Source organism: Sander vitreus, chromosome 2 (genome assembly GCF_031162955.1).
Source record: "Sander vitreus isolate 19-12246 chromosome 2, sanVit1, whole genome shotgun sequence".
NCBI classification, from domain to species: Eukaryota; Metazoa; Chordata; class Actinopteri; order Perciformes; family Percidae; genus Sander; species Sander vitreus.
The window spans coordinates 33472577-33498435 of NC_135856.1; the positions used below are offsets into that span (position 1 = coordinate 33472577).

General features: G+C 43.0%; 2 protein-coding genes across 5 annotated transcripts; one reads left to right on the forward strand and one right to left on the reverse strand.

Moving 5' to 3' along the window:
- Positions 1-2151: 2151 nt before the first annotated feature.
- On the reverse strand, positions 2152-10528 carry c2h4orf33 (chromosome 2 C4orf33 homolog). The gene is made up of 6 exons (XM_078266652.1): positions 10144-10528; positions 9617-9810; positions 4568-4628; positions 4417-4468; positions 4126-4325; positions 2152-2883 (listed from the first exon to the last, which is right to left on the reverse strand). The coding sequence occupies exons 2-6, from the start codon at positions 9795-9797 to the stop codon at positions 2787-2789; spliced, it is 591 nt and encodes a 196-aa protein (XP_078122778.1). The 5' UTR covers positions 9798-9810; positions 10144-10528; the 3' UTR covers positions 2152-2786.
- A 30-nt stretch (positions 10529-10558) lies between these two features.
- sclt1 (sodium channel and clathrin linker 1) lies at positions 10559-25451 on the forward strand. 4 transcript variants are annotated; one of them, XM_078266629.1, is made up of 22 exons: positions 10559-10688; positions 11062-11117; positions 12381-12448; positions 12968-13020; positions 13177-13249; positions 13600-13655; positions 14015-14150; positions 14511-14633; positions 14822-14887; positions 15678-15748; positions 16663-16753; positions 17501-17592; positions 18002-18179; positions 18369-18467; positions 19880-19951; positions 20066-20140; positions 20235-20377; positions 21061-21253; positions 22618-22814; positions 24047-24125; positions 24918-25013; positions 25125-25451. In XM_078266629.1, exons 2-22 carry the CDS (start codon positions 11084-11086, stop codon positions 25182-25184), a joined length of 2055 nt encoding a protein of 684 aa, XP_078122755.1. In that variant the 5' UTR covers positions 10559-10688; positions 11062-11083; the 3' UTR covers positions 25185-25451. The 4 variants fall into 4 exon arrangements, 3 of the variants coding, with proteins under 3 accessions (XP_078122755.1, XP_078122764.1, XP_078122759.1); XM_078266633.1 differs by lacking the exon at positions 10559-10688 and adding an exon at positions 10893-10960; XM_078266638.1 differs by lacking the exons at positions 22618-22814; positions 25125-25451 and having other exon boundaries at positions 24918-25006.
- Positions 25452-25859: the final 408 nt, after the last annotated feature.

Sequence of the window (25859 nt, forward strand, 5' to 3'; positions counted from 1 at the left end):
ATCATTTACAATCCCGTAATTGTCTCCATCTGTTGAAAGCCCGACCGTCGTCTGTCACTTTCCCTTTTAGCTTTTAGATGTTCTTCGTTTCATTTCTTATTTTTCTGTGATGGCCCTGCCCCAGTATCATCCATAACTACAACAGATAACTTCTATAATAAAAATGAAAATACAATCAAGTCTATATAAAGAAATCTCCTTCTCAGGTAAAGCTACCTTCTACCTGGTTGGATACACTAACACAGGCTTTACCAGTGTTACGCTGGAATCTGTGACCCGTCAGAATGTGTTGCTGTAGCGCCGTCTGCCTGCAGAAAATCATCCTGTGACTTTGCGGGGAAAATCGGACCCAGGCAGAGGCATTAATAAAAACTATACAAATTAAAAAATTGCGTTGTTTTCACTGTTAGTCACGTTTGCTGTTACAGGTCATTTATGATCATCAGATGAAAAATTAGACAGTTTCAGAAACATTAAAAAGTAACTTTAAGGATGACTTTCAATGAAGGACTTTTACATGTAATGATGCATTTTTACATTGCTGTACTGGGGTCTCATTTATAAACGTGGCGTACGCACAAAACGGGGCTAAAAATGTGCATACGCCACTTCCCACGCAGAGGTTGTGATTTATAAAAAACAAACTTGATGGGAGAATGCGCGGTCCTCCACGCAAACTCTGACCCATGCGTACGCACATTTTGGAGACAAAATAGGAATTGGCGACGCAGGTGGTGAGGTGGTGAACTGAAGTCAGACTGCAGAAAGTAAATGGGAATAACTATAAAAGTAAAAAAATATATATATATTGATGCCTCGCACATTTTTGCACTCCATATCATCCACGTTACCATGAAGATTAAATCCAGCAGTGTTATTTGCGCTTGTACTGAGTGATAACTGTTCCATAAACACCTCCAACTCAAATCTTAAATAAAAAAAATGTTCTTAATGTTTAATCGACGCTGTCTCGCCGTCACATTGGCCGTTACGGAGCGCAGGAGGAGGAGATGGCCCGACTGCATGGAATATCAAATACCCTACCATTACATAACTGCAGAACACAGTGTAAATAACTAAATATCTGTCTTTAAAACTGTGCATATATCATCAAATGTCAAAGTCTGGAAATACAGCCGTTAAGCTCTCGCGCAATCTTTAACTTTAATGTCCTCGTTATCGGTCCTAACTTTAATACTGTTCATAACAAAACCTGCATGAAGACAAGTGTGTTTGCCTATTAGACTTTCTTTCGTCTTCAAATCATATCTCGGGGTGGGGGATACCACTAGTTGATGCTGTGTTGGCAAGGTGTTAATAATCACAAATTGTTGTAAACATAAATACTGCGGTGAACCCGGGAAATGTTAGACAGCTAAGTGTTTTTTTTTAATAAATATTATATATAATCTTCAACTTTATCACTAAGGCTTGTTTGGATATAATATATAGTTCTGTTAAATCTTATCATATAGGTCTGGTATATCGAAGCTGTCCCTGAGTGCCGTAATGGCTGCCGTTTTGGAAGGTATTATTATATAGATGGTCTATAGATCAGGTTTCCCTACACTGTGCAAGAACAGGCCGACATTGTAAGTCAATTTGCAGCAATTCTTTGAACGTCTGAGAAGTTTTTTGCTTTTTCTCTGCCAGTCATCATGATTCGGTCTAACAACTGCCAGTGTCATTCATATACTGACCAGCATTCACGAGGTGCTTTGCATTGACTATTTATGGTTAAAAATGGGCGTGTACAGGGCGGGATAAGAGGCGGATTCAAGTACGCACACTTGTAGGTAATCTGTGATTTATAAAGGGAACTTTGCTTACAGGTGTGCGTACACACGGTTTTATAAATCTGACTTTTTTTCGGCGTACGTACACTTATAGTAAGTTTTATAAATGAGACCCCTGGTCTTTTACATAAGTAAAGGATCAGAGTGCTTCTTCCACCATTGCAACCTTCTCATCTAACTTTCAGCAAGAAAGCTTAAAATCATATTTCTCAAAATGAAGAACCATTGCTTTAATAGACAGATACAGAAATAGATACATGGCACTGAAACATGATCACACATCAGAAATACAGTTAAAGTGACACTGTATCACAAACAATCCCCCAAAAAACTGACACGCTTCACTTCAGCAATATGTAATCAATGTTATTTTAATAACATATTTAATTGTAAAAGGAAATCAATAAGGATAGTGGAATGGTTGCAAAAATGCACTAAATTAAAAGCTTTAACAAGTATCTCTGAAGAACAGATGTTCCCCTTTAGCGGCGTGTGTACGATTGTTTGTGTGTGTTTAGTAACAGTCAGGGAAAAGAAGCACAAGAATCTGCTGTGGTTTCTTTCACTGTAGTGAAATGCACAGGCTACACAGGAGCTGAATGGCAAAACGAGCATTCCTTGCCACCATCCACAGTATAAATGCTGTAGGTCACACTCTGCCAAGGCAAATGAAGGTGACGTCCAATAACTTGTGATGCGTGTGTGACTGCGTGCTTGTACAGATGTGTGCAAAGGCTAATAGGCTCAGACAAGCTGATAACATATTTCTTGTCATATCGTTTGGCATCATTAACTAATAAAGATTGATTGCCCTTTGTTTTCCATCAATGAGTGTTTGTACTATTGCCCTGCTGCCGTGGTTTGTGTGTGTGTGTGTGTGTGTGTGTGTGTGTGTGTGCGTGTGTGCGCGTGTGTGCGTGCGTGTGCGCGTGTGTGTACAAGAGAGAGACAAAGAGAGAGAGAGGGGAAAAAGGAGTGTTTTTGAAAAGCTCAGGGCTTTCCATGCCACAGACCAGACTCTGGCTGGACCCAACCTTCTCCCATGATGCTTTGCAGGCGGAAATTTTGGAAATACTCCAGGCGGTGGCTAAAAGACAGAGAAACAATTTGATATAGGATGTGCAAAACTGTTACATACACACTTTTTAAAAGATTTTAATGGCCTTTAATTGAAAGGACAATTTGAAGACAGGAGGGGGGTGACATGCATCAAAGGGCCGCAGGTCGAATTCGAACTCGGGGCCCATCCCAAGGCGCTGCCAAGGACTCAGCCTACATGGGGCGCACACTCTACTGGGTGAGCTAGAGGTCGCCCCGTCACATATACATTCATATTCATACACACATATACTGCACATGCAATTTTGAGTGTAATTACCTAGCCAGGTGTTGGCCCAAGTGCAAGTTGGCCTACAATACTTTGTCATCTCGTTTGTCAAATTCTAACATAAACGCTTATAAGTTTGGCTGCAAAATATTAAAAACATTTTAAGGGGTAGTCCACTGATTTTCCACATGAAGATCAGTTTACTTCTAAAATATGTATTTCCCAGTAGAACTCTGCCTGTGAAAATCAGTTGTAAAATGTCTTTTCTGGCTCTGGAGGAAGGTCTCTAACCCTGATGATGTCATTCAAATAATCCTCACGATGTCATTGGCTGGGGCTTGAGACTTTAAATTTGCAACAGGAAGCTTTGTTACACCCGGGGTGTGCAGCTTAAAAGATGTTACCAGTAAGGGGAAGTCTAACGAAAGACACCATAGAGTTACATTATGGGAAATGTAGGATCCAGAATTTTTTGGAGCTTTTGGATTTAGCCAAAAACATCGACAGCTTCTCAGTCCCTCCCCCCTTCCCGCTAAAGCCCAAAATGGTCTCCTAAGCCCCTCCCCCCACAAGAGGGAATGAATGCGTGTGCATGAGCAGTGATTGACACGCAGTTAGACACCGCCCCCCTGGCCCTGATTGGTGCATCTGAACAGGGAGCGGTGGATTTTTGCCAGTCTCACTACAGGCTGTAGGTGGAGCCAGAGGAGCTGGATTTTTTTTTAAATGACCTGCTTCATGTAGTTCTACTGGAACATAGGGTCAGTTTCAGCAAATATGACAGAAAGTTAGTTTTATAAGTCTTACCTACTGCACCTTTAACCTCTGCTGCTTTTATTTTTCATACATCTATCTTTCACAGTTCCCCCCCAACTTCATGAAAGTGCAATATTAAATTGCTGGAGTTCAAAACAAATCAATGTTTTACTATACATGACGTCTGTAAAGATGAACTACAGTACAAGACCTCAAACTCCTACTCATAGGAATCAGCATACTCACAAGTTGGGTTTTTGGCCTTCCACTATCTCCTCTTTGGGGATAGGGTAGAGAGCCTCATATGTACGCTTCTCTCCTGAGCCATGGATGGCGTACGAGTTCATCTTGTTGATTTTGGGAGGGAAGTACGACCAGGGGAGGAGAGCCTCACCCATCCACCTGTCCCCTGTTATCGTAGCATTAAACACCATGGGCAGTTGTTGCTAGAGAAAGAATATAAAAAATAATAAATACTTAAACATCTACCTCAAAGTACTGTCGCTCCGTTGAATAACTCCCTCGATGTCTGCCTACCTGGAATGCTTGGCCAACTCCTGACAGCAATAATATCAGATGCTGCCCATGTCTAAAATGAAGAAAAAAAAAACACAGTTTGTAGTTTATTTAGGACTGCCTAAAAACATATGGTGACATGGATGTTACAACAGCAAAGCTCTGTACTTACGGACAAAACTCAACTTCTAGGTAATTTTCTGTAGTACTATCAAGGAAGAAGGACTCCACAACTGAGGAGAGGATGAAGAAGAAAGATCAGTGAATGAAGAATAACAATCGTTAAATCATTTGAGTCATTTATTTGGAGTTACAGCTTAACAATAGTATGTAAAAATACATAAACGTTCACATAGGATATGAAGAACAGCACACGTAACAGCATTCTCATTATCTACCTAGATTATAATGTGGTTGGTTTCCAATCTAATAAGTAACCGTAATGAGGTCAAATATGTGGGGCTCATTAACCGGAAATCGAACGTACTTAAGGTCAATTAGATAGGACTGTTATTACTCAACCTCATTACAGGGTTTAATTGCTCTGTCACCAAAATAATGATAATGAAATTACTATTATGGCCTCATAAACAGAGCTAGTCCCTATAGTCTCTCCAACCTCATTGGACCATATTCATAATTTTATCTCAGCTTTTAGAGTGGCCTAAAATTGCATCATACAGACTAAATCATGAATGCAATAACAACGTTATAAGTCCAACAGCAACACCAGTACAATATGATGCAATCTATTACAATAGGCCATCAATGCAACCTTTGTGGAGTTTATGAAGTTGTGTTTGAAATAACACTATGGAGTCTGGAAAGATATAATATTAGATAATAGATATAATCAGTCAAAGGAATATATCAACATTTTGGGAAGTACGCTCACTTTCTTTCTTGCCATGAGTTCAATATAAAGCTGGAGCAAAGAGTTAGCTTAGCTTAGCGTAACGACTGGTAACGGGAGAAACCTCAACTTGTCACTTTTACACTTTGCTTTTCATACGGATTAAACAAATATTATTAAACATGCAATTTAGTGAGATTTTGAGGTGCTGGTATAGCCTAGAAATCTAGACGCACCCTAGCAGCAGCAAATGTGATTTGCAGCCAGGGTCAGTCTAGCAACTTGGCTTGCGAGCTGGAAAAACCAAATTCTGGTCAGGCCAATCACGTCGTGTATAGAGTCGCTGGGCGGGCTTAACATAAGGACGGCAGAGTTACGACGGTTCCCTGCTACCTGAAAACAAAGAAGATGGCTGCTGCTGGCGAACAGCGGTCTTTCGAATCAGCTTTAGCCGCGACTCTGGAAGACTTGGAGTTAAGCACTGAAGTCATTCTTAAAAAAGGAAGATGTGTTCGGAGTTTTGCCGACCGGATACAGCAAAAGTTTAATCTATCAACTAGCGTTGCTCTGCCTGGTTGTAGCGCTATCCTATTGCGTGCAGAGGGAATTTGAAAGACAACCGTTTATCCCGCCCCTCGGATTGAGCCCTGCCAATGGTGAGTTCCCAGACCCAACATCTGGATGTGGGTCTGGCTTGTCAGGCTAGTGCTGATAGGCAGTTTTCTAAGATAAACTAAACTAAGTTAACTGTCTGCTGGCTGTAACTTCATGTTAAACAGACAGATATGAAAGTGGTATACAGTAGAGCTTCTCATCTAAGTCTCAACAAGAAAGCAAATATAAAGTTCCCAAAATGTTGAACTATTCCCTAAATGTTTAAGTTATAACATGATTAATTACATTTACATTCAAGTAATACTATTACAACATGTTGGTAGTTAGTATAAAAGGAACTCTATCTGTCTATATGTATTGATTAACACATTCATGAATTTTGAAATAAGATTCGTATATCCATCCATCCATCCATCCATCTTCATCCGCTTATCCGGGGTCGGGTCGCGGGGGTAGCAGCTCCAGCAGGGGACCCCAAACTTCCCTTTCCCGGGCCACATTAACCAGCTCCGACTGGGGGATCCCGAGGCGTTCCCAGGCCAGGTTAGAGATATAATCCCTCCACCTAGTCCTGGGTCTCCCCCGAGGCCTCCTCCCAGCTGGACGTGCCTGGAACACCTCCCTAGGGAGGCGCCCAGGGGGCATCCTTACCAGATGCCCGAACCACCTCAACTGGCTCGTTTCGATGCAAAGGAGCAGCGGCTCTACTCCGAGCTCCTCACGGATAACTGAGCTTCTCACCCTATCTCTAAGGGAGACGCCAGCTACCCTCCTGAGGAAACCCATTTCGGCCGCTTGTACCCTGGATCTTGTTCTTTTGGTCATGACCCAGCCTTCATGACCATAGGTGAGGGTAGGAACAAAAACTGACCGGTAGATTGAGAGCTTTGCCTTCTGGCTCAGCTCTCTTTTACGTCTAACGGTGCGATAAATTGAATATAATACCGCACCTGCTGTGCCGATTCTCCGACCAATCTCCCGCTCCATTGTCCCCTCACTCGCGAACAAGACCCCAAGGTACTTGAACTCCTTCACTTGGGGTAAGGACTCATTCCCTACCTGGAGAAGGCACTCCATCGGTTTCCTGCTGAGAACCATGACCTCCGATTTAGAGGTGCTGATCCTCATCCCAGCCGCTTCACACTCGGCTGCGAACCGATCCAGTGAGTGCTGAAGGTCACAGGCCGATGATGCCATCAGGACCACATCATCTGCAAAAAGCAGCGACGAGATCCCCAGCCCACCGAACTGCAACCCCTCTCCACCCCGACTACGCCTCAATATCCTGTCCATAAATACTACAAACAGGATTGGTGACAAAGCGCAGCCCTGGCGGAGGCCAACTCTCACCTGAAAGCGAGTCCGACTTACTGCCGAGAACCCGGACACAGCTCTCGCTTTGGTCGTACAGAGATTGGATGGCCCTGAGAAGGGACCCCCTCACCCCGTACTCCCGCAGCACCTCCCACAGTATCTCCCGGGGCACCCGGTCATACGCCTTCTCCAGATCCACAAAACACATGTAGACTGGTTGGGCATACTCCCAGGCTCCCTCCAGGATCCTTGCGAGAGTAAAGATCTGGTCCGTTGTTCCACGACCAGGGACGGAATCCGCATTGTTCCTCTTCAACCTGAGATTCGACTATCGACTGAACCCTCCTTTCCAGCACCTTGGAGTAGACTTTACCGGGGAGGCTGTGAAGTGTGATACCCCTGTAATTGGCACACACCCTCTGGTCCCCCCTTTTTTAAAAGGGGAACCACCACCCCCGTCTGCCACTCCTTAGGCACCGTCCCAGACTTCCACGCAATGTTGAAGAGGCGTGTCAACCAAGACAACCCCTCCACACCCAGAGCTTTAAGCATTTCTGGACGGATCTCATCAATTCCTGGGGGCTTTGCCACTGTGGAGTTGTTTAACTACCTCAGCAACCTCCACCAGGGAAATTGATGCCAATCCCCCCCCTCATCCTCCAGCTCTGCCTCTACCATAGAGGGCGTATTAGTCGGATTTAGGAGTTCCTCAAAGTGCTCCTTCCACCGCCCTATTACCTCCTCAGTTGAGGTCAACAGCGTCCCATCCTTACTGTACACAGCTTGGATGGTTCCCCGCTTCCCCCTCCTGAGGTGGCGAATGGTTTTCCAGAAGTACCTTGGTGCCGACCGAAAGTCCTTCTCCATGTCTTCTCCAAACTTCTCCCACACACGCTGCTTTGCCTCTTTCACGGCAGAGGCTGCAGCCCTTCAGTACCTTGCAACTGCCTCCGGAGTCGTCTGGAATAACATATCCCGGAAAGACTCCTTCTTCAGTCGGACGGCTTCCCTGACCACCGGTGTCCACCACGGTGTTCGTGGGTTACCGCCCCTTGAGGCACCTAAGACCCTAAGACCACAGCTCCTCACCGCAGCTTCAGCAATGGAAACTTTGAACATTGTCCACTCGGGTTCAATGCCCCCCAGCCTCCACAGGGATGCACGAAAAGCTCCGCCGGAGGTGTGAGTTGAAAGTCTGTCGGACAGGGGCCTCCTCCAGACGTTCCCAATTTACCCGCACTACCCGTTTGGGCTTACCAGGTCTGTCCAGAGTCTTCCCCCACCCCTGACCCAACTCACCACCAGATGGTGATCGGTTGACAGCTCCGCCCCTCTCTTCACCCGAGTGTCCAAAACATACAGCCTCAGATCAGATGAAATGATTATAAAATCAATCATTGACCTTTGGCCTAGGGTGCTCTGGTACCAAGTACACTTATGAGCATCCCTATGTTCGAACATGGTGTTCGTTATAGACAATCCATGACTAGCACAGAAGTCCAACAACAAACAACCACTCTGGTTTAGATCAGGGAGGCCGTTCCTCCCAATCACGCCTCTCCATGTGTCTCCATCATTACCCACGTGCGCGTTGAAGTCCCCCAGCAGAACTATGGAGTCCCCAACTGGAGCCCCATTCAGGACTCCACTCAAGGTCTCCAAGAAGACCGAATACTCCGAACTCTTGTTCGGTGCATATGCACAAACAACAGTCAGAGTTTTTCCCCCCACAACCCGCAGGCGTAGGGAGGCGACCCTCTCGTCCACCGGGTTAAACTCCAACGTAGCGGCGCTCAGCCGGGGGCTTGTAAGTATCCCCCACACCTGCCCGGCGCCTCACACCCTGGGCAACTCCGGAGAAGAAAAGAGTCCAACCCCTATCCAGGAGTATGGTTCCAGAACCAAGACTGTGCGTAGAGGTAAGCCCCACCAGATCTAACCGGTAGCGCTCCACCTCCCGCACAAGTTCCGGCTCCTTCCCCCACAGAGAGGTGACATTCCACGTCCCCAGAGCCAGCCTCTGCTGCCTGGGTCTGGTCCGTCGAGGCCCCTGACCTTCACTGCCACCCATGTGGCAGCGCACCCGACCCCAGCGGTTCCTCCCACAGGTGGTGGGCCCATGGGATGGAGAGATGTCCGCCACGTAGCTTTTTCGGGTTGTGCCCGGCCGGGCTCCGTGGCAAACCCGGCCACCAGACGCTCGCTGACGAGCCCTCCATCTGGGCCTGGCTCCAGACGGGGGCCCCGGGCTTCCTCCGGGCAGGGTCACTTCATCCCTTCCTCGATGTTTCATAGGATTCGTATAATACTTTTTAAAAGATCACACTTCACTTTATTTATAGATATTTATCATGGAGACAGATAAGCATATACTTGCATGTTTAGGAAGCTGTAGTGCAGTATCATACAGTATTGCCTGAGCGCCTACTTCTTACCCACCTTCATAATCCCAGAGTCCAGGGAAGGGCTGACTGGGGGGCCCAGCAGGAGCTGCCGGGTCATTGAAGAAGGGACCAAACATCTCTATCTTCAGCCCCCCTTGCCCCGGAGAGAAATTGATCCTGATAGGGTCATGATCCACAGGATTGCTATCCCAGGTGTGCTGGATCAAAAACTGCATTTGTGTAAAAGGACTGAAAGAAATACTTAATCAGAATGAGAAACTGCTATGTGACATAATGACACATTGCAGCAATACATTGCAAACTTACAGAGATTCACAGCATAGCAAAATGTGGATAAGTGTCAGAAACTGGAATCTATGAGCTACCCCCATGTTGTCAAAGCTCCAAAGACTCACTGGTTAAAATACTCTCAACTGTGCTCCAGCATGTCTTAATATACACCCTGTTCAGCTCTTTAAGCAGTTTGTTATCAAATCAGATTGCTGATATGCAGTTCTGTTACTCAATAACTTCTCAAGATAGTAAAATGGACTACTTGATATGGAAAACTAGTGAACTTACTTGGTGCCCAGGTAGTTGTTTCAGATTAGACCTTGTTTTAATTCTTGACAACCGTTAAACAAGCTACCCAGAAAACGTTGTTTTTCAACAGAAATACAGTTAGACAAGCATAACCACACTCTTATTTTGTTAGCCAATCATATGACCATTTGGCCAAGTTCTATCTAGCTTATTTTATATTAATACGTTTGTTTCTTTTTCTGATGAACCAGACAAACTCGGCCGGGCGAAAACGTAATCTCTTTCCGTTAAAAAAAAACAACCGTCATACAAATACTCAAACTGAAACATCAAGATTAGATTTGTTGAATTTAATTATCCTTCTCAATACAGTATCCGACTGAAGCTTCCTGAAACGGAGCGGAACTTTTTCACTTTCCTGTTGTACAGACGGAACCAATTCTGCCGTGCACAACCTTCGTTGCTATTGGTTGGTATTTGTTTGCCTCAAAACGGACGGCGGAACCAAAGAGTAATGTAAAAGCCCCACTCATGATATTGTATTTGTAAACTACCACGTCTCAAATAACACATTGATAAAACCCGTAAGTTTCACCTTTCCCTGAAAATGATTTGTGTTGCAAGTTAGCCATTTGTTTAACAGACCAAAAGGTGTAGTTAGCTAGCTAAGCCTAGCTGAGATTGTTTAGCCAGCTAGCTGCCGCGGTAACCACAGATAACGTCAACGCCAGCTACCTTGTTTTTTTGTTTTTTTTTAGCAACTTTGGAACGTCATTGGCGGAAAATATGTGGATTTGAGGCACAGTTTTTAACACACTAAAATATTGCATTGAAAACAACAGTTGCCGTTACTAACGTTAGTGCACAGATTGTACTTGCTTCTAATGTTGAGTTTGAAGGTAACGTTAGTGGTGGTCGTTTTTAACTTGCCAACGCAAACTGTTTTGCTTGTAACAGTTATCCAGGCTGCGCCTTCACCATGGAAGCAGAAGTCGAATTTTTACGCGATCAAGGTAAGAACAGACCCAGGAGGACACACTAGCAGATTGTCAACTTCATCAGAATTGTCCAGCCCAAAGCCGTCTCAAAATCCGTTCAAGGGAAGTTTAGCTCAAGTGTTCAGAATAAGAATAAGAATAATAACAGGGCTGTACATTCAAAATAAGCCACCATGACTGCTTTATCATGACTATATGATCTCTACGCACGCACGCACGCACGCACGCGCACGCACGCACACACACACACACACACACACACACACACACACACACACACACTATTGTAGATCATGCATTTTAAAGTTAATTATATAGAACAGACAAATGTACCTACAACAGTATGGCTATTCTTCATCAATAATCTAGTATGAGACTGCCCTACAGTTCTAAATGAATAGTGAAAATGACATAATTGTGTGGTGCATGACAAGCTCCTTCAGCGCTGATGATGGCTAATAATATATCTTCTTTAAAACTGACAAAAGGCTCAAAATGACCCACACACACATGATAGTTACTCTGCTTTTGTAAATGGATAGTACAGTCAGGCGCATTCAGACAGCATAATACGTGCTTTATCAGGACTGTTGTTCTCCTTTCCTTTCACTGTCAAGGTGCTTATGTGTGCCTGAATCATTTGGCCCCAATAACAACAATTGTGCAACCAGGGCCGATTTGTCTATACTGCAGTGTTTATTTGATATGATCTAAGATGTTCATCGCAGTGACAAATCCAAGGAACCTCATGAACTGTATATCTTTTTGATGAAATGCTTTTACTCCTCTGCCTAAACGTAGGACTACATTTTCAGACTGAAAGGCTGGATTAATTAATGCCTGCTCTATCCATCTATCATCTTTGCTGCCAGTGCCTTCTTACAAGCGTGTTCTTGAAATTCATGCATGGCCTTGCTCTAATTCCCTCTTTTCTTTTTCTTTTTTTAAAGTTTTGAATAACTTTGAACTGTAACTAACCTCTAGCCTAAACGGTGACCGCTCTCAGCAAAACTGCAAGCAGCAAACACAGTCAACAATTGCTGGATCTGTTCTTGACTAATCAGATACTCAACTACAGATTTAACATGCACTTCTAAGATGTTTGTAATGCTGTCTGCTATTCTGCTATATCTAATAGTTGAGTGCTAGTGTTTGGAAATAGGACCCTATTTGTGAAAATTAGCATTTTCAAAATAGCCAAGTTTGGTGGGGAAACTTCAACTATGAAATGTGGAGCCATTTGTTCGTGTGTGTGTGTGTGTGTGTGTGTGATTTCAGTCCACAGATTAAATTCTGCTCTCAGTCAGTATCAGTATGGGCACGGGACTCAATCCACATCATCTCAGGTACAAAGACATCTGTAAATATCTCTATAAAAAGATTCAGCTTATGATTTGGTATCTCCAGTAAACAGCTGGTATGCGTTTGACTTTGTTAGGACATTATTTGACAAGATATACCATACACATATGGACATTTTGAGTATTTAGTAGAATTAGAGCTGGGCAATATATCGATATTATATCGATATCGTGATATGGCATAAGTGTTGTCTTTTCCTGGTTTTAAAGGCTGCATTACAGTAGAGTGATGTACTTTTCCGAACGTACAAAACTGTTTTATTATTTGCCCTTACCCACTTAGTCATTACATCCACGTCACTGATGATTATTTATCAAAAATCACACTGTGTAAATATGTTGTGAAAGCACCAATAGTCAACACTACAATATCGATATCGAGGTATTTGGTCAAAAATATCATGATATTTGATTTTCTCCATATCGCCCAGCCCTAAGTAGAATTAGCTAAAACTGGACACCCCATCATGCCAAACCTTCATATTCTGCATTTGTGCTCATCAGGTTGAGGAGGCAAGACGCGCAGAGTCTCCTACACCTTGGATCTCAGATAGAAGGTCAGACAGGCGCAATTAAAGTCTTTCTTGTATGACAGTCAACACATTCTTGTTACAAGCCCGAGTTATGAGGACACCAACCTCATGTAGATATGGGTGCACTGGGGAGCAAAAACGTTCTTCCACAAGTGACATGATTATTCATCCTTGTTGCAGCATAATGGCTCCGCTGATGGCGGAGTACGATCGGCACATGGATGAAATGACTGAACAGCTGCAGAGATACCAGGTGAAAAACACTGAGACACAAATTCAATTCGGACAGTGAAATTAAATATTGGAGAATCTCACATATTACATGTCTTGACTTACAGACATTATAAAGTAATGGGATGCATACATTTAAGTTCTTGGAATATGCCACATTGTGTGAAAAGAAAGCCCAAAACTTGATAAGCTGGAGCTGAGTGAATGTCATTTGAACTGAGTTGGTTTTAATGAGTAACTTGTGGCTTCTCTAAAGAAAAGAAAGAAAAAAAAAATCCAGACTTAAATTTGAATACAGGTGCCCTAAAATGTATCAGGACGTCCTGACAAATTAATGACACTCTGTGTTGGTCTACTTGTTTAATTCAACAGGGGATGATGACAGATGTCAAAGTGAAGTTGGAGAGGGTTGTCAAGGAGAATGAAAGGTAGAACAATTCAACTGGTGTCAACATATGGAGAGTAGATACACAACATGAGACAGAAGCATTCACTTAACATCAATAAGCATCAACCAAACCTTTCTGTCGTTAGAGATTTCCTTTGATAATATCAGATATGTATTGGTTTTCTAACCTTCATTATTATACATTGACTGTATTATGCTATGCTTGTATTTGTGTCCCACCAAACATAAGGTAACAGTGAGTAGTAGTCGAGTAGATATGTTAGTTTAGTTCTTTGTTGATAATCAAGGCATCTTGACCATTTACTGTACACAACTGTCAAAAAAATATATTTTTTTTTATTTTTATACAATATCAATATCAACCCTCACCTTTACCAGGCTGCATGCGGAGTTGAGGGACTCTGTTGAGAAACAGCTTCACGCCCTGCCGGTGGCTTCGGGAGTGAAGGGCAGCACCCTGGAGGAGGAAGCAGTCATCAGAAATCTCCAAGAACAGGTCCAGCTCTGTGAACAGGTCTGCATATGTCCATAGGTAGTCTCGCATTGCCAGACCCACCTCCACTGCGGAGGAGTTTAGTAACACGTTGGAGCTATTAACTGACAATAGCAACAACTACAGTTGGTCCTCGTGGCTCCACACAGCACGGCCCTTTCATTTTGTGGGGACTTCTTCACTTGCCGACACAATAGAATGTGAATAAGACAATTTAAGCTGTTCTCTTTTACCGAGTCTAGCTGTTGTCAACGCTGCTGTTGTCTGTTCTACACTAGGTTATATCCTGATTCAGGCTCTGAATGCACGGAGATGTAACACAAAGTAAGTAAGCAACATTTCATTTAGCGTGTCTGTATATTTGTATGTATATTTGTTTAGGAGCGGTTGCAGGCCATGGAGCTGTGGCAGACCGCAACCCAGGAGCTGGACCGCCTCCAGCAGACCTACCAGAAGACCGTCTCAGATGGACAGATCCACGATGCTCATAGGCAGCAGCTCAAGGTTCAGCATTCCCACATTAACATGCAGAGCCAGCACATGATTGGCAAATCAATGTTTCACCACTAGATGGAGACATTCTAATTGAAATGAGGTTAATTAGAGCAGCTTAGCCTCAGTCAATGCTTGATATAAGCATGAGGTAATTACAAGCAGTTCATTTTTATTTAGTGCCTTTTTTTCCGTCACAGGATCAGCTTGTTCAGTTCCAGCAGCACACACACAAACTCCAAATGGCCAATCAGAAACTGGAATCGGTAAGTGACGGTTAATTAAAAGCATGTTAAATTATTGCCTCCTAATTAGCCATGGGATCGAAATGCTGTGCACTTCTACGAAATTAACGCTGCTCCCGTACTTAATCTTGTAACTAAATTTATCAGTTTCTAAATCACTCTGGTAGTTAGCCAGAACTGTCAGCTTGCTCGGTAATCCTTTAACTACCAGCACATACTGTCTGTCTGTCCCTCTCTCTCTCTCTCTCTCTCTCTCTCTCTCTCTCTCTCTCTCTCTCTCTCTCTCTCTCTCTCTCTCTCTCTCTCTCTCTCCCTCCCTCTTTCCCTCACCCACAGTCACACATAAATACACTCAGCGTCAAACTGTTTAGGCTCTATTTAGACAGTTATCTGACAGGCTCAACGTTTGGAGCGTGGCGAATAAGGCATACAGAATATCGTGCATATATTTATTTACATACAAACCCATGCACACACATACACATGCATGCCTGCTGCTTACTTAGGCCACAATTCAGTGTGGGAAGAGACAGTAATACTATATCTCGCAGATGCATTTTTAATGAGAGGGCAAGCCTTGGGCATTCCCTTCTCTGACTTCTCATACAAACAGCCTTTTTCAGTTGCTGTAAAGTTGATTGGCTTTGTAGCCATGAATGACTGACAGTCTCCTTAGGCTTTGTTCTGAAAGGACTTAGAAAGCTTTGAGAGATAAGTTTCAAGGGAAAGTTGGTTTATGAGCTAAGGTTCAGCGTGTGTGTTTGGAGTCATGCCACACACATGGCATTCTTGTCTCTCTTGCCACACACAGACTAGCCAGCAGTTCCTGAAGACGGTGACAGAGCAGAGCACAGAAATGGAGGAGCTACACAGCCAGCTCAGGTAACTAAATACATCAGAGATTCAACATGGCTGCTGTTAGAGGTCTTGCTCTGTAAATGTACTCTGTGAGGTTACACATATGTTTAAGTTTTTAGTTAAAGGAATAGTTCGACAAAAAAGTTTGGAAAAAAAGGCTTATTGCTTTCTTGCTGAGAGTTTGATGAGAAAATCCATACCACTCACTATGTCTGTACAGTAAATTTTAAGCTACAGCCAGGACCCGCTTAGCTTAGCACAAAGACTGAAAACAAGAGAAAAAAAGCTATAGGTTTGGGTACTGAAACCCGGTGCTAATACGGCACTAGATGACTGGTATTTTACTACTTTACTATTACTGGCAAAGACAGGAGAAACCAACAAACAACATGGTGCGTTCAATTGCACTTCGTAAGTTCATGGTGGATTCAAGTGCACCTCAAGGAACTCAAGCTGTTATTGTAAAGTACCCTTTTGCCATCTAGTGGTTCTTTTTTGTTATTTAACATCAGTTAACTAATGAAATAAGTCATTATTACATTTTAAATTCATTATTTAAATTTGACCAAATGGCCTTGGCAATAAACAAGCCGTTCTTTTATGTCGCCAACGGCCGTTTTGGGCTCTTCTGTTTTTTCTTCTTTTTTTTAAAGTATCGGTTTAGGCACCATTTAGGCACCAACAACGTTTTAAAAATATCGTTTTAGCACCAGTATCGGAAAAAGCCCAAACGCCCACTAAATCCACCTGAAAACACCTCCAAAGCTCACAAGTTAACATATTGCATCAAATTTGTTTAATCCAAGAAGAAAGTGAATTGAATGTATTTCTGAAAATGTCTAACTATTTTGTATTAACCAAATAAGGTGACTATGAAGTCAAGAAGGCAGACAGGTTTCTATGTTGTTATATATGCTTGAACTGTCCTCTTGGTGTAGGCAGGCCAAAGCTGAGCTGAGGATGGCCACAGCCAAAGTGGATGAGATGACCAAACTGCTCCAGAATGTCCAGGACCAGATGCAGAGACGGGTGAGAGAAGATAAATCAATAAAAAATACACAGATAAAAATATATATATATATTAGGGCTGTCAAAATAACGCGTTCATTTCGATTAATTAATCTGAGTAAAGATAACGCGTTAAAAAAAATTAACGCAGATTAATCCATTCCATATTGAGGTTTGACCCGGAGCCGTTCTAGCCACCATTGGACTGTAAAATGAAGGAGGGAGACGAGATTGTTCTGCCTGGATCATTAATTGGAACACTTACTTTTTACTTTAATGTCACCAACTGTTGTTTAGTACCCTTTTTTTTTTCTTTTTCTTTTTTTACTTTCTTAAAAAGTATCGGTTCAGGCACCGTTAATTATGTATGCAATTAATTTCGATTAATTAATCACAGAGTATGTCATTAATTAGATTACATTTTTTAATCGATTGACAGCCCTAATATATATATTAGGGCTGTCAATCGATTAAAAAAAATATATATATATATATATATATATATATATATATATATATATATATATATATATATATATATATGCAGAAGAAAATTGGTAGTCCACCTAATGGGAATGGGGAACACCAGTTAATTAATTTTTTTAATAAATATAACATTTAACTGATGTTGTGGGGATTGTTTGCCTTGGGCATCCCTATGTGCTATTGTGGCCAGCGTTAGTCATTATTTTGAATATTTTATGAACAGCATAATGAATCCAGTTAATTAAGAAAAAATAATCATGAGACGTGTGTGTATATGTTTAGGAGGAAGAAGTGGCAGACGCTCAGGTCCGAGAGGACGCAGCAGACAGACGGCTCCAACAGCTTCAGGCGGCCTTGAGCCAGCTAGAGGCCAGGTGAGCACGGGTTAAACTGCTCCTTCACCTGCAATCCCATTTCACCCTTTTCTGACCCTTTTTGTAGAAAAGTTTCATTCATTTAGGAAACGTATGCGGCATTGTGAAACGGAAATTGTATCAAATCTTATAACTAAATTGTTAAGAATTTCAGCTTGTTTTACAAATGGGTCACTCGACATGATCACGCCACATTCTGTGTTTCAAGTTGACCTAACATACTGTATATACTGTAGCAGGAGCCCAACACCAGTAACCAACTTCAGAAAGAACAGTCACTGAGCTTTATGGAAATATTTGCGATGTCTGAATGCGTTGGGAAGTCATGGAATTTAACATCAAAATGATCAGCAGTTCCCTGTCCTTTGCCCCTTGCTGCTGGTACTCACTCCTTTTTCTCAAATGCCAGACTAAAGGCTGCATCTCAGGAGGCTGAATCAGTTCGCAGAGATCAAACTGTGTGGGAGAGAAAGGTGGGGGTACTCCAGGCACGTTGTACCACCCTAGAAGAGGAAAAGTATGAGGCCCTGGCCAAAGTTCGTGAGAGTGTTCAGGTGGCTGAGGAGGCTGCATTGCAGAAGGACCAGGTGACTGCAGTCACTGTCTTTGTCTCTTCCTTTCTGTCTCTATCCCTTCCCCATTTTTTGCCTTTTTCACTCCCTGAGCCTTTCCCTTCAATCTGTTGCGCTGCAGGATCCTCTGACAATCGATCCTCTGTGTCCACATCCTTTCAGCACTCATGTGTAGCTGTGTCTGTCTTTACCCTCTCCCTTCAGGCCCAGTTAAGAGAGAAACAGAAGATAGAGGAGCTGGAGAAGACAAAGGAGGCCATCAAACAGTTAATCCAGGACGCTGCAGTCCGCACCAGAAAAGAGGTGCAGAGTAACTGAATGGCTTTCTGAACAAGAACTGCTGGGCTGTTTCTAGTAGATATAGTACTGAAACTTCATGAAAACAGTCTAGCTGTTGGAATAGGCTTTGCAATCTAGAAAATATCTCAGAATCACTAAATGCCCTCCATGTAATTTGCTGCACGTTTGACTAAAATCTCCTTTTATGCTACCGAATGTATTGCATCATTACTTAAAAGATAGAGCCAACTCTATATTTAAGTTCTTAAAAATGAATATCCGTTAAAAACTACAGAAACCACTGGAAGAGGCACAGCCTGTCTGTACTGATGTACTAATCCTTCCTAACCTCAGTGGGGGATATTGATTAATGCTCAATTAATGGGTCTTCTTCATGAAGCCCTTCAACTGTTTAAATCCTCTTAATGAAGCCTAGTATGACTGCAGCGCTGGCTTTCATCTTAGTCCCTGGCTGGCCTTCAACGAATGATTTTTTTTACTGTGGATGTTTGACTATATGTCAATTGGAGACCTTCCCTTGCGTTTGCCTTTTTACCTTCCAGGACATTTTCTTGGAGGTTGAGTCAGAGGTTGAGGTTAAACACTGCAGCCTAAGGCAATTTTTATTTATTTTTTTTTTTTTTACCTCAGGCTTACTTGAAGATTTAAGTACCACTCACAGTTATGCACGAGGGTTAACATTTCCCAAAATAGAGGTGTGTCCAGAGTGTTCCACTATCCTGACTCAGAGCACCTGTACCTTCAGGAGTTTGACCACTAGCAGTGCTATGGAGCAGTATTTTTCAGGGTTATCCCTATTTTCTAAACATCGAAAGCGACACAAAGTCCTGCTGACGGTTTACACTATTCCGAAATGCAGCCTTGTTCATAAAGAAATGGGGTACGTTTACAGATGCCCTGTTGAGTTTCCTTGTAAAGAAAAATGTGAGAACAAATAAAACGATTAAAAACAGAGCTACTAGTGGTCAAAAACTCCCCAGGGTACCTTAAAGGAAGTTGCTGAAGAATAATGAGTGAATTCAGATTTCTTAGGGTTAGGGTTAAGACCCTCTCTTTTCCTGTTTTCTCAAACTGTCAAATAGACAAAGAATGCAATTTTTTTTTTTTTATTGAAATCGTAGGTCAATAAATACATTACAAAGTTCCTGCTAGATGTTTATATGCATCTTGCGCTTTGTTTTCATTATATATTCATACATTTTACTCTCTGCTTTTTCACACATTATTTTCATTTCCTTTATTCGTCTGCTTTTTATAAAATATGCACAGTCAAAGCAAAAGTCTGAATACGGTAGCTTTCCTCACACACGTTTTGGCTTAACCTTTGAACTTAAGCTGTTTAGTCAAGTCACCAACTCAAGTAGCTACTTTGTGCGTCTAATTAAAGTTACTGTCTATGACTTTTTCCTTGACAGGTGGATAATGTGCGCAAGCAGTGCAATGTTCAAATTGACCGTATGGCCGAGGAGCTGTCTGCACTGCAGCTGGTAAGAACCTGCCCCATTAAGGACAAATCCCTTTCAACATTAAACTAAATCCCTTCTGCTCGTGTGTTTCATTGAGTCTGACTCTCCTTGTTCTCTCTTTCCACCTCTCTCAAGGAGTGCGCAGATAAAGAGTCTCAGATTGAAAGGTCCCTGCGGGAGAGAAAAGCTGTAGAGGAGGAGCTGGAGAAGGTATGTGTGAAAGCGCAAGAAAGACGCTGGCAACGCCAGCTCCAGAGTTCTGATAGTGTTTGATTGCATGGTTGTACACCTGTTTTTCTTTTAGGTGTATAAGGAGGGCAGGGCAGAGCCAGAGTTCAGGAAGATTGATGCCCTTCACCAGAGGTGTCTAGATGCAGAGAGGATAAAGGAAGACATTAGCCTCACTCTGCAAAGCACACAGAACAAACTGAGGAAGATGGAGATGGAGTAAGTGTAACTTAGCATTGTAGGTTTACTCTTCGCTAATTTGAATGTAGCACATTCACGGCAGTAGGCCTGCACCGTTAATCGTTATAAAATCGCGATCTCGATTCACCCTGTTCACGATTACATTTTTAAATAACTTCGATTGTTTTTTTTTATGACTTCGATTCTCACTTAATTTTACGATCATCACAAAACGCTACTACTTTCTTCAGTGAGTTTTAAACATAGACTGTATAAAAAAGGTTTCAAAGTGCTCCCAAGCGCTGCAGTGCTCTCCCTTCTCTTCATTGAAGCCTCTGTGTTGACAGGCTTGTGGTGATACGCAATGTGCTATAGGTGCCAAAAACAATCTGTTTGGTACTGCCAATTTGTTTTGTTTTGTCATGGTTCTTGTGTGCAATAAACGTTACACTTTGTGAGAAAAAAAATCGTGGCAGAGAATCGTGATATCAATTCTAAGCTAAAAAATCGTGATTCATATTTTTCCCCGAATCGTGCAGGCCTACATGGCAGGCACGTTAAAGCTCTCCACCTTAACGCCAATCCTTCTCACAGCAGCAGGGGGAGTGGCTTCATCTGCTGACAATAATGATGTTTGTATAAAGAATAACATTTTGTCCGCTTCTTTTTTTTGTCTTTCTCACCCCCTTCCTTTCCTGATCCATCCGTCCGACCGTCTGTAGCTACAGTGAGGAGCTGTCGCGTTGCCAGGAGGAAGTGGGGCGGCTGCAGGGCTCGCTGGCTGCGGCCCGGGACGACTGTGTCAGCGTCAGCGAGGAGCGTCTCCAGCTGCAGCAGGAGAACCTGCAGCTACGCAGGGAGATGGATGAGCTGCGCAAGGCCTCCCTGCTGGTCCAAAAGAAGGCCAAACAACAGGTAACCCAGTGATCAATGGAAAAGGAAGGAAATAAAGGAATAGGCACGTCAGGCACTCACACGTAGTGGAGCAGGAGTAGCGCAAAGCAGCCACTTGTGCCGGACACCATCCATCATCGTCCGCTTTTCTGGGGTCGGGTCGCGGGGGGCAGCAGCTCCAGCAGGGGACCCCAAACTTCCCTTTCCCGGGCCACATTAACCAGCTCCGACTGGGGGATCCCGAGGCGTTCCCAGGCCAGGTTGGAGATATAATCCCTCCACCTAGTCCTGGGTCTTCCCCGAGGCCTCCTCCCAGCTGGACGTGCCTGGAACACCTCCCTAGGGAGGCGCCCAGGGGGCATCCTTACCAGATGCCCGAACCACCTCAACTGGCTCCTTTCGATGCGAAGGAGCAGCGGCTCTACTCCGAGCTCCTCAAGGATGACTGAGCTTCTCACCCCATCTCTATCTCTAAGAGAGATGACCGAAAGAACGAGATCCAGGGTACAAGCGGCCGAAATGGGTTTCATCAGGAGGGTGGCTGGCGTCTCCCTTGTGCCAGACACACTGCACTATAATCAACCTGTCAATAAGGTGCTAAAATCTTCAGTCAAGGGCTTGTCTTTTTCCTCCCACACACAGACCTGTTCCTTTTTTGAAAGAAAAATTGATAGTTTTTGCTTCTACAGAAGTCTGTTTTTAAAATCATGTTATTCGATAGGACAAAACAATTTGGCCGCCCAGTCTGTGAGTGCTACATATGGTTTCATACCCACATCCAATTTTACACCAGTCTCTATCAATCTATAAATTTTACACTTGTAGCATTCGTTTTTGCTGGTATTTGGTCATACACCGAAACTTTGGACAAATGAAAACTTTCACCTGCTGTAATGATGGTGCTAGATGAATAGTCAGAGGATCCCTTTAGAGACACTGGAAACTGGCATGCAGTGAGCACAGTCTAAGACAGGAGGGCTCTGCAGTGGATCATTAAAACCTCCCGGAACATCATTGATACCCATCTATATCGGTGAGACGGGGGTGCCTGCGGAAAGCCTAAATTACATTAAAAGACAATACCTACCCCATCACCTGCCTGTTCACCCTGCTGCTATCTGGTAAGAGATACAGAAGTATCCGCTGTGGTACCACCAGACTAGAATGAGAATAAATGAACCTTGGGGGGAAAAAAAGTAAATATATTGTAGTATGAGACGATTGTGATTGGTTTAAAGAAATGGCAATAAACCAGAGCACGTTTTCTCCCGTCCCGGAATGCTGTCAGGACTAGCCAGACCTTCCTCCCCACATCTAATTAAATGGATTTTAGACCAGAAAAAAATGATATCCACCCAACCTCACTCTGCTGCTCTCCCCCCAAGCTGTCACAGATGGAGCAGGAGTACAGCCTGAAGGAGCAGGGACTTGACGCACGCGTGCAGGAGCTGGAGGAAAGCAGCCGGAGCTCCAGTGTTGATCTGACGCGCCTCCTTACAGCACAGCAGAAAAGTACCCAGCGCTGGAAAGAAGAGGCCAAGAACCTTGTTCAGGCCTTCGAGACTAAACTCACAGGCCTCAAGTAAGAACTCGTAAAGGCAGATTTAACATCACTAAAGAAGGAAAAGATAGACGCAAAACCTTCACTGAGAAATGTCCCCAGGGACTAAAAGGTTTACGGTTTAAAGCCTTAAAGGAGAACTCTGGCCAATTTTTACATTAATCTTGATCGCTATAACTATGCTAGTACTGTCGATAGAAAAAAAAAAAACGAGCCAAATCGGTGTTAGTAACACGGAGCTGCTGCAGCTACGTGCAGAGCTCCAACTTAGCTGAAACGGCAGTTGTGGGGGCATGATCTAAATAGTGCCTTTGTGCATCTTCACAGACACAAAATACAATTTAAAATGTCTGTGCAACATGAACAGGGCCCTTACGTGACAACAAGATGCGTTTTCAACTCAGACATCCTGCTAGCTGCTTAGCTGCCGTCTGGGATGAGTGTATTCAGCCAGGCTTCGGGGATGATCATCACGCAGCAGTTCCGCGTTGTAGTTGTAGCTCATCCATTTTGTGTGCGATCGATCTGATGTTGGTGAGCAGGAGTCCTGGCAGTGGCGATCTGTGTGGTAGTTCCCTTAGCCGGGCCAGCAGGCCCAACCGGCATCCTTGCTTCTCCCTGCCTTCGTCGCGTGCCGCGGCCGACAACAATCCACCGAGCGCTCGCTGTTCTGGCCATGTCCTCCGACCTTTAAAATAGAAAGGAACCATACACTAAAACCATTAAATAAAAACAAATGTCCTACTCTAACAACATCTGTCACTTTGACTTTGCAGGTTTTTTTCCTTGTGTAGATCAACGTAAAGCAATGTAGTGCTCAAAAAGAGCATCAAAATGTATCTTCCAATGATAATCTGTCTAATGGAAACTAGTGGGTAAACCGACAGACTGCAACAACAATATAATGTGATACAGTTTAAAATAAGAGTGTTTAATACAATACTCTTTAAAGTTAATTACAATACATTCGTCTGGTGCTTGCCTCTTAGAGTTTTTTTATTCTATCAGTTTTATCACAAACAGTGGATCAAAGACTAAGCAGCAACAGCTAAAGTGGAACAACAAAGATTTCGATCACAGTTGAAACAAACATTGACTTACCACTTGAAGTTGTCTTTCCCCTCAGCGACAGCTGTACTACACTGAGACCTATTGGAAATATTAAGCATGTTGAAACACTCGAAAATAAAGCTTTGTAAATGCTTTATCCCCGGGAGAAGTGGCTTATCTCGCTTTTTTTCTGTCTACTTCAGGGCAGAGCTGAATCGGCAGAAGCAGCGTTCCTACGAGCTGGAGATGCAGCTTGAAACTGACCATAATACTGTTGCTGAGGTTTGTGTAACACACACACACACACACACACACACACACAACACAAACCTTGCAGCTTGATTTAAAGTACAAGGGAGTTTAGTGTAAAAGGAAGATGAAACCGTGAGCAATTCTTGCTTTCCTGGTCTAAGAGGAAACGTAAGATGTTTGTCATGCCCTGTAGCGATCTATGCTGTTCAGGCCTGTCCAGCTGCTGTTGGCCTCTGTACACGTCAGGCCTCCTTTGTAACAGTGTGCTCAGAAAAGCAGCTACAGACAAGAAGCAGGAGGCATTTTACTAGAAACCTGCAACATTAGCGCCATAAGTGCCAAGCAGCCTTACATTAACAGTTGGGGAAAGTTAAAATGTAGGCCGTCCATACTATGGACTTCAACAGGATATTGAACTGTCATACATTTACTGCATAAATGTGAAATAATAAATATTTAGGGGTGAAGTCATGTTTATGAGAATGATGGGAGCTGGCACAGACAGACTGTGAGTCTTGTGCCCGGTCTAAGGATCAGAGAATGTGTTAGGATGATGAACTAAAATAAGTTTGTTTTCTTTAGTAGAAAAGTAGTGGTACTAACTAATAAAGTAAAGATTAACTCACAACGTCTGCTTATTTATAAATGCAGAGCCCACATCTATTAACAACAGCCTGAAAAAAGTATGTCTATGTGGAAAGTGATACATGCACCATATGTTCCTTGGTACTTAAGTGCTTTGAAAACAAAAGCTTAGTGAACGTAGTGACTTTTAGTTGTTTGACAACATGCGACTTAATTGGTATGTGTTTGTTTGTGCAGTATGAGAGGCAGCTAGCAGAGTATCAAGAGAAGACGAGTCTTCTCCAGAGACGACTGACACAAGCTGAACAAAAGGCAACCACTGCTACACAACAGGTATGGCTACTCTTGGCTCTTACATGGGGAGATATGTCTTATTCCAGTTCATGTGTTATCTGATTGAATACTGACATTATTTATGTGTTATGCTGGGGGTTTTTTTAACAGCTGAATTTGTTGGCATCACAGCGAAGAAAAACTGCCATGGTGGATCCAGAGACTCTCTAACAGTAACTGTCACTGTGTTATAATTTTTTATTTATTTTAAAGGAAATAATCCCATTGAGAGTCAGAATGTCTTTTACAGTATGCTAGTATTATAACGTAGCCATGTGTGTTTAGAGCATGTTGCTCCTTTTTGTAAGTATGATATCAACATTTTGGCCATTTGGTTAATAAATGGCAACATGTTCTAATTTTATACACTAATGTTGTTTGTCTGAGGTTTGGTATGTAAATAAACTTTATTATAACAAAATAAACACCTTCAAAATACACCATGGTCTTTGTTGTGTGTGTGTATATACTGTAGGTGCATGATTTAATGGAAATCAAGTGCTTTTGTCAAACAGCCAGGGGGCGAAAACAAACTCTGGGGTGAAAACCTATTTAATACATTGAGGGTATCACTGAAACTGTAAAACACAAACCCAGCAACGTGTTTTTGTTTGGCTGCGTTGCATGCCGGGAGATAATTATGTTGCTAGGAAACCGTAAACTTCAGCTCCATAGACATAACGTTAAATGTCTATGCTCAGCTGTAGCCAGCTAGGTCAGCAAAAGTTACGGTACATTAGCTTTATCGATAGTTAAAAACGTTGGCTAGCGTTAAGCCATATCTAAAATATTTCGAAGCTTAATATTTGATACGGTAGCCAGTTTGCATATCTCTCGAAGACCATG

Excerpts from the sequence above, each read along its gene's own strand:
- c2h4orf33 (XM_078266652.1), bottom strand. The coding sequence starts at position 9,797 with ATGCAGTTTTTGATCCAGCACACCTGGGATAGCAATCCTGTGGATCAT. Across the intron at positions 4,469-4,567 it reads CTAGAAGTTGAGTTTTGTCC|ACATGGGCAGCATCTGATAT; the intron begins GTAAGTACAGAG and ends TCTTCATTTTAG. Across the intron at positions 2,884-4,125 it reads GAAGGCCAAAAACCCAACTT|CCACCGCCTGGAGTATTTCC; the intron begins GTGAGTATGCTG and ends TCTGTCTTTTAG.
- sclt1 (XM_078266629.1), top strand. The coding sequence starts at position 11,084 with ATGGAAGCAGAAGTCGAATTTTTACGCGATCAAG. Across the intron at positions 18,468-19,879 it reads CAGTCCGCACCAGAAAAGAG|GTGGATAATGTGCGCAAGCA; the intron begins GTGCAGAGTAAC and ends TTTCCTTGACAG. Across the intron at positions 19,952-20,065 it reads AGCTGTCTGCACTGCAGCTG|GAGTGCGCAGATAAAGAGTC; the intron begins GTAAGAACCTGC and ends ACCTCTCTCAAG.